Source organism: Homalodisca vitripennis, chromosome 2, assembly GCF_021130785.1.
Source record: "Homalodisca vitripennis isolate AUS2020 chromosome 2, UT_GWSS_2.1, whole genome shotgun sequence".
Taxonomy (NCBI): domain Eukaryota; kingdom Metazoa; phylum Arthropoda; class Insecta; order Hemiptera; family Cicadellidae; genus Homalodisca; species Homalodisca vitripennis.
In genome coordinates, this window is record NC_060208.1 from 53,609,353 (window position 1) to 53,622,801 (window position 13,449).

Below are 13,449 nucleotides of genomic sequence, written 5' to 3' on the forward strand. Positions count from 1 at the left end.
TTGCACATAAATACAATACCTAACAATCTACTATTTTAAGCACATACACTTTCTGAAAACATCTTGACTAGCATCCTTGTGGACCATCCCCAGTATGATGGAAAACTTTATATTTGCTTATTAAAGTAGATTTTTAGGTATAGCACTTATGTGTAAAGTTTTGTTGCTTAATCCGCAACAGTTCAAAAAATAAAATGCTGTTCCCGGAGCTTTCATAGACCCTGTATTCCGAAAAATGAAAAATTTGCCCTTATATATTTTTATGGAAAATAAAACTGTGTAGGACCATTATAAAGTTAATGATTTAATCATTAAATACTGACTTAATTATAACTTTACAGGTTTTTCAATAAATTAAAAATAATACAACACTATTAGTAACAATTTAAAGTCTATCTAAATCTTTGGAGTTTTAAATCCAGAAATAATAAACAATAAATAAACAAAGAAACAATACATTTTTTAACTTAAATACTAGTATGTTATGTTCATATTCTCTCTTCTAGGGATGAAATACTAAATAACATTTAAATTACATGTACTAAACAAACAGACTCAGATTATTATTTTATTAGTACTCATAAATTAAATTCAAGAATAATATCACATAAGAAGGGTGGTACCTAATACATTGGAGAGTTAACTAATCTGAAGTGGATACTTTTAAATGGAGAACTGAAGTGTGTGATTTTAATACTACATAAATCAATACACAGCTGTAAACTCAGAACACATAATGTATTGTTAACCTTTATTTACAAGTATAATTCTTACTGTCTCTGTTAGTGCAATATCTGCAAAAACACATTGTGTATGTTCTAATGGATGGAATGTTTGCTTTATTTGTCAATTTTCAGAACCACCTGTCTTTAATTAAATTAGAGAGGTTAGCATACACATTTCTTTGGAATTTTATAAAACTGTAATTTCTCCATTCTGTATCCATTCAAAGATAACGACAGAACTATAAACAACATTAAACATCAAATGAACACGAATAAAGACTTAATGGAAGGAATACGTCCAATGGTGAGAAGCAGAATACTAGTGAACAACTTATACTTAACAAAATAAAAATGCAGAAAAGGAACCACTGATATTGGAAATAAATACTGGCCAACTTCTGCAATATTCTGTAACAAATCAAAATTCATGATTTTTTTTACAATTTTGACAATACAGGTATAATATTTAAAATTATATAATTAAAAAATGCACAGAGTATATTAAATCCTTTTGATTTAATTGATTATACTGAGCCGGGGCTCAGTTTGGACAATTTATTTTTGTCTATTATTTTTCCCACCTCGGCCACTCTTAACAAGTCGGTGGGGGAGTCACTCCGTCAAGTATTGATTTTCTGCCTGGTTGGACTGATTGGTTGAGGTCAGCTGGTTGACCTTGACTAGTTTACCGACCAGCTGTTCACCGGCACCCGGCACCGGCTACTGTTCAGGAGCGGTCAGACACGTTCGGATGAAGCTACTGCGTTGCTGTCTGTTCACTGCTCGTCCCGTTCCACTTGGCTGGCTAATTCACCGACTTTCGGCAGGTAATTGTCTTTTTCACTCTCTTTACTTAATTAGTTGGCGGTTTTTTCTCTCCCACCCAGACATATATTATCGTAGATTAGTTATAAGTAGTTTATATATATATTATTTTGTAACTTGTGTTCCTCGTGTACGTGTTCGTGTCGCTAAGTGTTCGTTCCTGTCTTTCGTACTTCTAAAATTTTGTTAGTTTATTCACTATGCCAGTTAAGTTTATATTTTTGCGCCGTGCTTTCTAACTGATCCGTTCGGCGAACGGAAATTATTTATTCCGTGTACACACTTTGTCTTTATTTAGTGTAAGCGAGACGGTACAGACTTTGCAAATTCTGTTACCTCGAGTTTTGTGTTGCGTGCAAAATTTGGGTGGCAACATTAATGATTTTCTTTTTATTGCTTAACTAGCGGGCCCGGCGCGCTTTGCTGCGCATTTCAATAATTTTTTGCAAAAGTTGCCCGCGGCTTCGCACGCAATTTCCCGTTTGAAAAACAGTACACTATATTCACTTATTCTTTTTCTATCACATTCTAAACATTGCTGAGATAATTGATAGTCGTTCCATCGTGAGCCTCTTGGGCGTATTATGAAGGTATGTACCATATTCCTGCCTCTCTATCTAGCTGTTACCCACGGCTTCGCACGCAAATCTTAAGAACCGAAGTCCCTTATATTACTTAGTAAATTTTTTTTTTACTATAATAAATTTTAGATTAAATTAGTTATATCTCCGATGCCACGATTGAGCTTGCTTTGTTGTCTCGATCGAGAGAATATGTACACACGGAGTTTTGAGAACCATACTTCTGTCAAAAAAAAACAACTAAGGTTGATTTTATAACATTCTTTATATTTGTAGCCAACGTAATATAGTAATTATGATATCTGCATTACTCTTCTGATCAAGCATGAGCATGGTTTATATTAAATAAATATTGCAGTTAAAGGTGAATTTTTACGTCAAATTTTGAATTGTATTATCTGGATAGTAAAGTCTATGTTTAACAGTGATTGCAAAAACAGTTTAAACAAAATTTGTCGTTTTCTCTTAAGCTTACTCTATGCTTTAAAACTATAAGTGTAATATATGTTTACAAAGAACAGCTGATTAAAAATTTGAAAAGACGTTAACATATGTTTGCTGCAATGCATTTCTTATGGGTATTTCTGTAACCAGTGGGGCGGAATCCTGAATCGGGAAAGGGATGGGCATAGCTTATAAACCTTCTCCGTGGAAAAATACATATACGTACAAATTTTCATCATGATCGGTCCAATAGTTCACGATTCCATAAAGGACAAACATACACAAACATTCATTTTTATATATATAGATTAATTATTTGCCTTAGAGTAGCGTGAACAGATTATAATTTAATTATTGTTATTTGGGAAATAATGTACGGTTATTATTATTTGTAAATTATATAATTATTATTAGGCCTACCTTACAATTAATATTTAATAATAAAATGTAAATTATTATAATATTATAATAGAATGATTAAAATCCAGCGAATTATAGTTACAAGTAAATGTCATCACGCTTAATCATTTAGTATGGCTGTTCTAGCCTATGTAATATTTAATCTTGTCACCAAGTAGTGTATCTTAAAATACTTGGTGTCTTGAGTTATTTTTAGGAAACAGTTTTCAATACTTAAAAAGGTACTGTTAGTTACAGATCGTTATTTTTAATTGTTAAATTAAAAAAAAATTTATATATACTTTTGTGGCAAACATGATTAAGTTATTATTATTTCTCAGGTTACAATAAAATTTTTCTAAATATCTACTGGTTATGTTGGGATTTAATAGGGTCCCCGTGAGTGCCGTTAGCGGGACTGGTGCGGCGAGTCTGCCCGAACAAACTGAAAAATTGAATGCCCTCGCCCTGCCAGCGCTTCTGTACCGGCATCCAACCGGAGTGTATGTGCTCCTATTCCATTTTCATCTGGAACAAGGTTGGATCAAAAATGTTTTTTTTTACCTTTTATACTGAACTTGCGAGGACTGGGGTGCAGGGAGCGCTGCCAGATGTTAGATCTGGAGGAGGGCCAGTACCTAGCCAGTATTTATTTAGTTAGTTACATGACCTGAAGGGGAGGATTTCATCTTTATTCGGATTCGTGGAGGCAACTAAGCCCCCGCCTCCTTCGAAAATTGGCTTTAAATATATATTTTTTTAATTTTCGGCTACAAACTTGAAAAACAAAATTACTTTTCTAAAATAGTGGGCCTAGAAAATTCTACAACCTTTTCCCTCCCCTCAGTTCATAAAATTACCAGTTAAAATTTTACTACTGCCGTACCTGATATTATGTTATTTAGTATATTATATTATTTATTTATTATGTGTATTGTTTCTATTTATTATGTTATTGTCATTATTGGAATTTTATCTGTTGTTATTTAGTTCTTAAGTTACACGGTGCACCGTGGTGCTGCAGTAATTGTATTTTGCATGAAAATGTTGCCACCTCATTTAATTATATATCATTTACTCGAATTCTTGTCTCTCTTTGTCTCTCTTCCCACTAGTGGCATGTGATTGTTTTTTTTTTTTTATGATTTGCTCCGAGTTTGGGAGGGGCGCGCTTCCGGGACCTCCTGTTATTTTTCGCTAACTCGGACAATACGCACAAATGTGAAAATACTTGCATAACACTCAAGTGTCCCATTAAACCAAAATATAGTTTGTAATCAAATTTTACTAATAAACTTATACTGAAGAAATCACAAAGAGCCGTTTTTTCTAATTCAGTGTTATGTATTTTATATAGCACACTAGCTGTTTCCCGCGGCTTCACCTGCTTTTCGTAAGCTTTGCCCGTGTATGTGCACTTCTGGTGCAAGTGAATTATGTTTCCAATGCTGATGTAAAGTTTGCCTTGTTGCCATGATCAAGAAAATCTGTGTATGTTTATAGTCATTGTACGTACACGTAAATGTACTTTATTATAAAGTGGTCTAACACTCAACCTTTAAGTTCAACTAGAAATTTATCTTAAAGACAAATATACATCACAACTTAGCGTATTCAAGTAGTGTTTGGTTATTTAATATTTGTAACTGTCTCGTAATAGCAGTTTATAGTGCGCAGGTGCTTTGAAAACTTTTATCTTTTGCACTGCTACCTGGTGGCGAGTTACATCAATGAGTATAGAATATAAACCTTCTCCGTGGAAAAATACATATACATACAAATTTTCATAATGATCGGTCAAATACTTTACGATTCTATAAAGGACATATAAACAAACATACATTTATGTATATACATATATATGATTACTGGCCATATAAATGCTATAATCAGTGTGGCACAACTCACTTGGTTGTCTATGTCAATTAGCAGTAAATAACTACCACATAAGTTATTGTTAAGTGAGCACTATATTATATAACTTATTACCTCATATTTCATGTAAAATTTAACAAATTGGCCTCTTTTGTTTTCGGGTATTATATATTAAAGATACTAGTGTTTGGAAAATAAGCCAAACTAACAATATCCATGGTATATCTTTACACAGTACAATTAAAAAAATATAATTAAAATTATTTACAATTGGGAGATACTTTCCTTGTCCATTGAGATCATACAAACTCAATCAGTCCAACCCCCGGACCACGTTGCCTAGGTCTGTAATATTTTGCTGGGGTTTAAAGCCATGTTTTAGTATTCAGTGAATTAGGATTTAAAAAAATAAAAAAACCTTCTGTCTACAACATTAATTTTTTATTAGCATGAAAATTTTAACTAAGTAGCTAGCATAAAGTTACTTTGCATTTTAATAATTATTGTTAAGTTTAAATTTTTTCAAATTTTCAAGATTCAACACTGTCTTATCCAACATGTATTAAGCTGATAATATACCTTTCAATGTGATCAGTTTTTGCCATGTAAAATTTAGAAGAAACATAGACTATCCAGACATGAACTTTCTGAAGTTGTTTTAAATCGGCAACAATTTAAAAAATACAGAATTTTGAAAAAGTTCTTTAACCCTTCAGAATGTTTAAATATGCCTACCAAAATTAATTATCTTCAAATTTTTGAGGAATCTAGTAAAAATGTAAACACTATTTTGTCCGTGTTTGCAGCAAATTTGCTAAAATTTAATTTAGTTACTTATTTTAATCATTATGTAAAATATTTCCAATATATTATTATTATTGAAATATATTAAATTATTATTTGTGAGGAAGTATTTTATTCATGCAATAGTTATTCTTTATATGTTCAAAAATGTCTATACACAAATTAATTCTATATTACTTGACAAATTCACATTAAATAAAAAATACACTTTTATTAAGAGAATTATAAACATGTAAAATATTATTGGCATGTAATAACCTTAGTAATAAATAAAATTGCAACTCATATAAATAGATAGACATTAATTTAGGAGTGATAGATGTAAAATGGTTTCTTCCACTCAACCCAAGACTGGGACGAAAACCCCTGAGAGAATAATTATTAACCCCAATTATCGTGATTAGCTCAACAGTAGATGCAGCAATTGAATTGTAAACTTCGAAGCAATTTTAGAGCATTTGCAATATAGATAATTTAATATCAATAGTACATTTAATGATAAAAAATGGTCAAAATAATTTTTTTTAATATTTTAATGTAAATACAGACATTACCGGAGTAAAATTAGACGTATTAGGTTAGAAGTTTTTACATCCTGAATGTGTCCGGAGACATTATCAGGTAAAACAAATAAATTTGTTCTCACGGATTGGATAAGCAACATTTTTTTTATAGAAAGAACCACGTGCTTATTTATATATTACTATACATAATATGAAAATAAAATTATTTTTCTATTGTTTCAAAAGTTCATTTAGTAAATTTCTGTATACATCATTCATTCAATCTAAATATTTATTTGTGGAGTCACCTGACGATGAACCTTTGGTTTCAAAAGGCCTCGTCAAAATATAAATAATATTGGAAAAGTGTTTTATTTTTTAATAACTACTAAAATTAAATTTGTCCAATTGCTCCAAGAGTCTTAAAAAAGTTAGTTAAATGCTTATTTAATTGTTATACAGGGTGATTCATGAAGTTCTCCCCCCACTTCTACAGCACATTGTACTAGTAAAAATAATGAAAAAATGTTATATAAACATAGGTCCGAAAACGCTTCGTTAGCGAGTTACAGCTAGCGAAAGATTTCGCCTGAATTCTCCTAGGTAAAGAGTAAAATAAAGCCATACTAAACTTTTGGAAAGGTTAATTAAGTAAGAAATATCGTGGATTCTTATGTATTTTTACCTGATAAAGCTAATAAAATAGGTTTCAGAACTGTACCTATAGTAGTTTTTGAGGGATTCAGGGTTAAATACAAAAAATTGGGGCACGAAACAATGTTTTTTTAAGTTTGATGTACAATAACTTTGTTAAATTGGTAATAAATACATAAAATGAACAAACATTAATTGTAGAGAATTTAATTCTGAGAAAATTGATATAATCAAAGTCTAAAATAAAACAGAAATAAGTACCAAAAAATCGATTTTATTCAGTATAATACATTACTAGTTTTAAGCAAAATTAATCAGGTTGGGCCAACCGTACGCACCTTTTTATAATAATGTTCGAAAATGAGGCCATCATTATCAATACATTTTGCAGCACGTTTGTGTATTGCTTTTGTTGCGTTTCTTAATTTTTCAGGACTTCCCTGTATCTGCACAGCCGAACCCATAATACGGGCAATTAATTCATCACGAGAATTCACTTTTGTCTTGTATACAATGTCTTTCATCCATCCCCAGATGCAATAATCCAATGGAGATAGATCTGGCGATCTTGTTGGCCAAGGGTGAGGCCCTCCACGACCAATCCAGTGTCCAGGAAATTGATGATTTAAGTAAGCAGAAACGGCACGTGAAAAGTGGGAGGTGCTCCGTCATGCTGGAAGTACAAATTTTGTCTGAGATGTAAAGGAACATTCTCTAACAGCTGCGGCAACTCTTCTTGAAGGAAATGCAAATAGAACTCAGCATTTAGTCGTCCAGGTAATATGAAAGGTCCAATCAGCCGATTGTGCAAAAGGCCACACCAGACATTGACGCTAAATCGGTGTTGAAAGTTCTGTTCCACTACCTAATGTGGATTTTCTTCTGCCCATGAGTGTTCATTGTGCAAGTTATTGACACCATCCCGAGTGAATTGTGCCTCATCCGTAAACAAAATACGCTTGTAGAGTTGATTATTAATATTAAAAAAGTTGCAAAACTCCAAGCGAGCGGACCATCCCCTAGCTGTAGATGTTGAACCTTTTGTTTATGAAACGGATAAAATTTGTTTCGATTAAGTGACCTCCACACCGTTGACTGCGAAACTCCTATCCGCCTAGAAATACGTCGTGTACTTACACCTGGACTGCGATGAACAGCATTAATAACAATATCATCATCAAGTTGGACAGCTCGTTCATAATTGGTTCTAGTACTTGGTAGTGATCCTGTTTCCCGAAGAGTACGAAAAGTTCCTGAAATTGATTTGGTATCTGGAATCCTCCTATTAGGGTAACGTAGTTCATATTCTTCTACAGCAGCTCTAGCATTACCGTTACAGTAACCCAAAATAAAAAACCATATCAGCGTATTCCTCTGATGTAAATAAGTAAGGCATTTTTTCGCTGAATAAACAATCGAATTATAACTCACAGAAAAAATTACATTTAATAACACGATTCACAGAACCCGATCTCCTGCTGTAGCTTGCAAAACACCACTAATACACAGTTCTAACGTAACAGTACAGAATACCATTGTTGATCAGCTGTTATTCGTGCGTTACCAACTTAGAAATTAATAAAACAAAAAAACTGCATTTCGATGATTAGTAAACAATAATGGGAAAATGTTTGCTTCATTTAGTTTCGAACATTTGATGTAAATGTTTATTTTAAAAAAATACAACGTAATAAAACATGATATTTTTATTTACAAACAAATTTATTTAACAGTTAATCTTGTTTTCTCAATTTATCTCATCATTAAGGAACAAACATTTTGTTTTTGTTTTATTTTAACTAAATACCGTACGGTATTTCTTTACAGCTAATAATGTATTATACTGAATAAAATCGATTTTTTGGTACTTATTTCTGTTTTATTTTAGACTTTGATTATATCAATTTTCTCAGAATTAAATTCTCTACAATTAATGTTTGTTCATTTTATGTATTTATTACCAATTTAACAAAGTTATTGTACATCAAACTTAAAAAAACATTGTTTCGTGCCCCAATTTTTTGTATTTAACCCTGAATCCCTCAAAAACTACTATAGGTACAGTTCTGAAACCTATTTTATTAGCTTTATCAGGTAAAAAATACATAAGAATCCACGATATTTCTTACTTAATTAACCTTTCCAAAAGTTCAGTATGGCTTTATTTTACTCTTTACCCAGGAATTCAGGCGAAATCTTTCGCTAGCTGTAACTCGCTAACGAAGCGTTTTCGGACCTATGTTTATATTACATTTTTTTCATTATTTTTACTAGTACAATGTGCTGTAGAAGTGGGGGGAGAACTTCATGAATCACCCTGTATAGGGTGCAGGCGATTAAGTTTAAAAATGATTTAGTATATCCTTTTCTAGAGCAATCTAAACTTCCCAAGTGGGTGAGAGCATTTTTACTTGTATGATTGAATATGAAATAAATTAATAAAGAATAAAAAGTCACAAACCTGCATCATTGTCCGAGGGAACGCAGAGCAGCATGTATGCGCACGTTGAGACGACTCTCAAAATCGTAGCCTTTAAAATCCCGCTGGGCTCTTTCAAGCAAATGCCTTGCTTCTTCTCGATACTGCCAAAATGATAATACACACTCTTATTAAGAAAACAGCACAACAAAATAAACTACATCTTATATTATAAGATATATCATAGAAAGTGCACACCACTCACTCATTCACTGTTACATGTTTAGGCACTTAACAAGCTAGTAACTTCAAACTTAGAAAAAAGGTGGATCTAGGTAGAACTACTGAGAAAAGACAAATGTTTGGTGAAGTGTAACAAACACCTGTCAGATAGTGGTAAATCTATTATCATCTACCAGCAGTATTACAAAGAAAAACAAATGTTTGAGTTCAAAAATGATCAAGATATTTAATTTACAGTTATTAAGAAAAGAAAAAAATAAAGCTAATACACAAGATTCAAGATTCAAGATTTCAAGATTTCCAAAACAAAGATTTAAATTTAGTTTTCGAAAACCGGTATGAGGTTCTATCAGTACAGGAAGAGAAAGAAGAACAAAATATAGCATATAAAATAGTTGGAAAGTTAATCAAACAAATAAAAAGGAAAACAAAAAACTCCTCATTTGGGCTAATAGTCTTAAAATTCAGTGTGCTTTAAATAAAATTCAGTGAACTTATGAAGCTGTGAGTTTTGTTCGACCAGGTGAATGTTTGGGTCAGGTTCTGAATAGGCACGACATTGAGGAGAAAAATTTGGGAGATAAAGACATTCAGGTGATTCTATGTGGCTATAATGATGTGATAGTAATGCACAAGAAGCTGTAAAGAACACAGAAGCATTTTTACACAAAAATACTTGTACTGGTTCCAAAGTGGTTCTAGTGGATATACGAGATAACTGGGTAGAATGGTCCTGTGTAAAAGTCCTGGGTAACAAACAGGAGCAGGAGCCAGCCCTGAGAAGCAGCACAGTAGCTGAAATCTTTGTAACATCAACGGAGAACAGTACTCCAGCATCCAAGGACAGCACACAATCAGCGGAAAACTCGCCTCCCAAGGCACCAACCCACAACTGATAGACTAACATCTATCTTGTTCCACAGACTTAACTGTATACCATTTAAACATAAAATTGATTAGAAATAAGATAGCATTAGAATTATGGCTGGACAGATAGCCGTTTGATATATTGATATTAAGTGAACGCTGGCTATGTAAGGAAGAATCAATAATATACCAACAGATTACACCTGAGCCACTATTTACAGAAGTTGATCATTTAGCAGAGGTGGAAGATTATTTTTTAAGAATTGTATTAACTTTAAAGGGTTAGAGATTGCAAGTTTGTGTGTTGATAATTCTTTTGAGGTGTCAGCTATAATTTAAACAAAAGTAAATGCAATCATTGTAGCTATCTACCACACCCAATATTCAAATGTTAATAGGTTATTATATAGTTTAGATTGTTTTTTGAATTTTTTTGTGGAAAATTTTTAAATTTAAAATTTATTTTAACTAGAGAATTTAACTGGAAATATTAATAATTTATCTGCTGAATGTAAAGTGTTACTTAACTTATTGTGCTCTTTTAAATTAAACCGTTTAAATGAACAATAAACAAGAAATGAATCATGTTTAGATAGTATAATTACAAACCTTGATGAGGATAAAATAGTGTGTAAGATAACAGACAAAATTGAATAATTTCATATATTTATGTTTCTATAAAAGGTGGGAGGATTGGGAATGACAGGACTGGTAAACACACATGACTGTCTCTATAGTTAGTATGATGCCTACCTCATAGGTCTCCTGTATGAGGAGTCTGGCTAACTCATAGAGGGCGAATGCAGTGTGACAGGACTGGTAAACACATGACTGTCTCTATAGTTAGTATGATGCCTACCTCATAGGTCTCCTGTATGAGGAGTCTGGCTAACTCATAGAGGGCGAATGCAGTGTGACAGGACTGGTAAACACATGACTGTCTCTATAGTTAGTATGATGCCTACCTCATAGGTCTCCTGTATGAGGAGTCTGGCTAACTCGTAGAGGGCGAATGCAGTGACATGACTATCCCGTGCAGAATCAGGGATGTTCTGTCGTGCAGACAGGGCAGCTCGTAGACTGGCCTTGGCCTCTGTATGCAGACCTAGACAGCCTTGTACTGTGCCCAATATTAGACTACGCAGCCCCACCATCGGCTCTTTCCCAATGCTGCTCTCACAGTCTACAACACATTTTTTTAAATCAAAATTAAACAGCTGAAATTGGCATTTAACCCTAGAACTGGCAATGGTGTCACTCTGTACTGGCGGCTCTATTTTAACAGCCTCGCTGACGTTTCTTATAATGTATCACATTTCATAACTGTTAGTCCAAATATAAACTATTATACAGGGTGTCCAAAAAGTCCTGGGTCGGTTGAATATTTTTCAAAATATTTAAAAATAGAGCTAAAAAAACCTTACACAAAGTTACTGGACATAAAAATCTATTTTATCACATATTCAGTCATCCGCTACTTCCTCAGGGGGGCGGCCCGCTAGGAGTCAGAAGAAAATCTTAAATGTAAGCATAGGTTGATATGCATATCAAATTAAAGGTCTTTATTAGTAGAGTACAAAGCCGCAAACCCGACCTCAAACGGATGACCGAGTCAAAAATGACAGCCTTTCAAAGATGGCTAGAGTTTGCAACTTAGGTCAATGTAACAAAATACACTGATGAGATTTTTGAATTTAACTTTCCTAACATTAAAAAATGGACATGAGGTGTTTCTTGAGGTGTTTGAGGGTCATTTGAATAACTCATTAAATTGTAAACAGTTTTGGGTTAGTAAAGTTAAACTCAAAAAGCTCATCAGTGTATTTTGTTACATTAACCAAAACTTTGTTAACTTTACTAACCCAAAAAAGCATGCGTATTTACTTATTTTCAAAAATGCGTAGATTTCTAAATAAATATTATTGTTCGTGGGTAAATATTATCCATGACTGCATTTATGATTATATAAGTATGAAAGATAAAACAAAAATAAAATAATAATAATAAATTTTAATCTTACCTTATTTACATATGTACGATATATACAAAGTTTCATTTTTCACTCAGTGTCATTAAATCCCCCCCTGCGAGCTCTCTAAGATTATTTGATCGGTCTCTAAAGTTTTCACCCATACTGAACAACTAAAACTATAAGCTAAGAAAGCTAAAAAAACCATAATAACAACACTAAACACACTATTGGATTCGTAACCTAAAACACAAAACCCGGCACTTGTTTACAGTTTAATAACAATGTGGTTGACCCGTACTACATTCACGTCAGCTGTCCATAGAGAACGATGTTTTACGGTAAACAAAGAAGACAATAATCGAAGTAAGAACAGTAAATCGGTACTTTAGTTTATGCTCTTCCAGAATGTATCAACTAAAAATCATTTATATGACCTTAATTGCCTAAAATTTCAATAACTGTACATGTCTACTTTGGTGACGAAAATTCGTTTCATACCAGCTGGAGGGTTAAAAAATGAAAAAGAGTGAGGAGACAAGAGATTTGCTGAATAGTTGTGTTAATGTAATATATTTACAAGATAGCCTTCTTAATAACTGCAGCTTTTCCCCATTTTTCAACTTTAAAGTCTGTGGTGAAGAAAATTGATTATTACTGAGATGTGAACAATAACCCTCATATTAGAACCATCTTCATTAAAAATGTGTAGAAAATAAAAATTCATAATGAAAAAAATTAATTTATTATTTAATTTAATTCCAAATTTCATTTGGAAAATATATTTTAAATAAATAAATCTAAATGTTATTTATCAATGAACTTTCCATAATTTCTGTAATCCTAAAATAGCCCGCATCTATTCTCTAGTGTAGAACTCCATGTCCCTACCATTCATGCTGCCAAAACTACTTTGGAAGATTATTTTAATTAGTTCATATTAATTATTTATTCAATATAATATTTTATCCCAAAATATTCTAACAATTTTATGAAAGAACCTCCTGATTGTAATTCATCTTTTTTAATCATTGTGTAAAATTTATAAAATAAAATAAAAGAACTGAATAGTTAATATAAACGAGAACACTAACTTCTTGGTTATTTATTTCTAGTCTGAAGTATCTAGACTAGTTTAAGA

At 32.4% G+C, this 13,449-nt stretch overlaps 1 protein-coding gene across 1 annotated transcript in view; it reads right to left on the bottom strand.

The window, feature by feature from the left end:
• Window positions 1–283: 283 nt before the first annotated feature.
• The window catches only part of LOC124353949 (tetratricopeptide repeat protein 39C-like), a 34,769-nt gene continuing 21,603 nt past the window's right edge, over window positions 284–13,449 (bottom strand). Inside the window, exons 11-13 of the mRNA XM_046804032.1 lie at window positions 11,305–11,522; window positions 9,272–9,393; window positions 284–1,133 (exon numbers count right to left, since the gene is read on the bottom strand). Of these exons, the coding sequence (XP_046659988.1) occupies window positions 9,277–9,393; window positions 11,305–11,522 (335 nt within the window). The 3' untranslated portion in view covers window positions 284–1,133; window positions 9,272–9,276. The remainder of the gene's footprint in view (window positions 1,134–9,271; window positions 9,394–11,304; window positions 11,523–13,449) is intronic.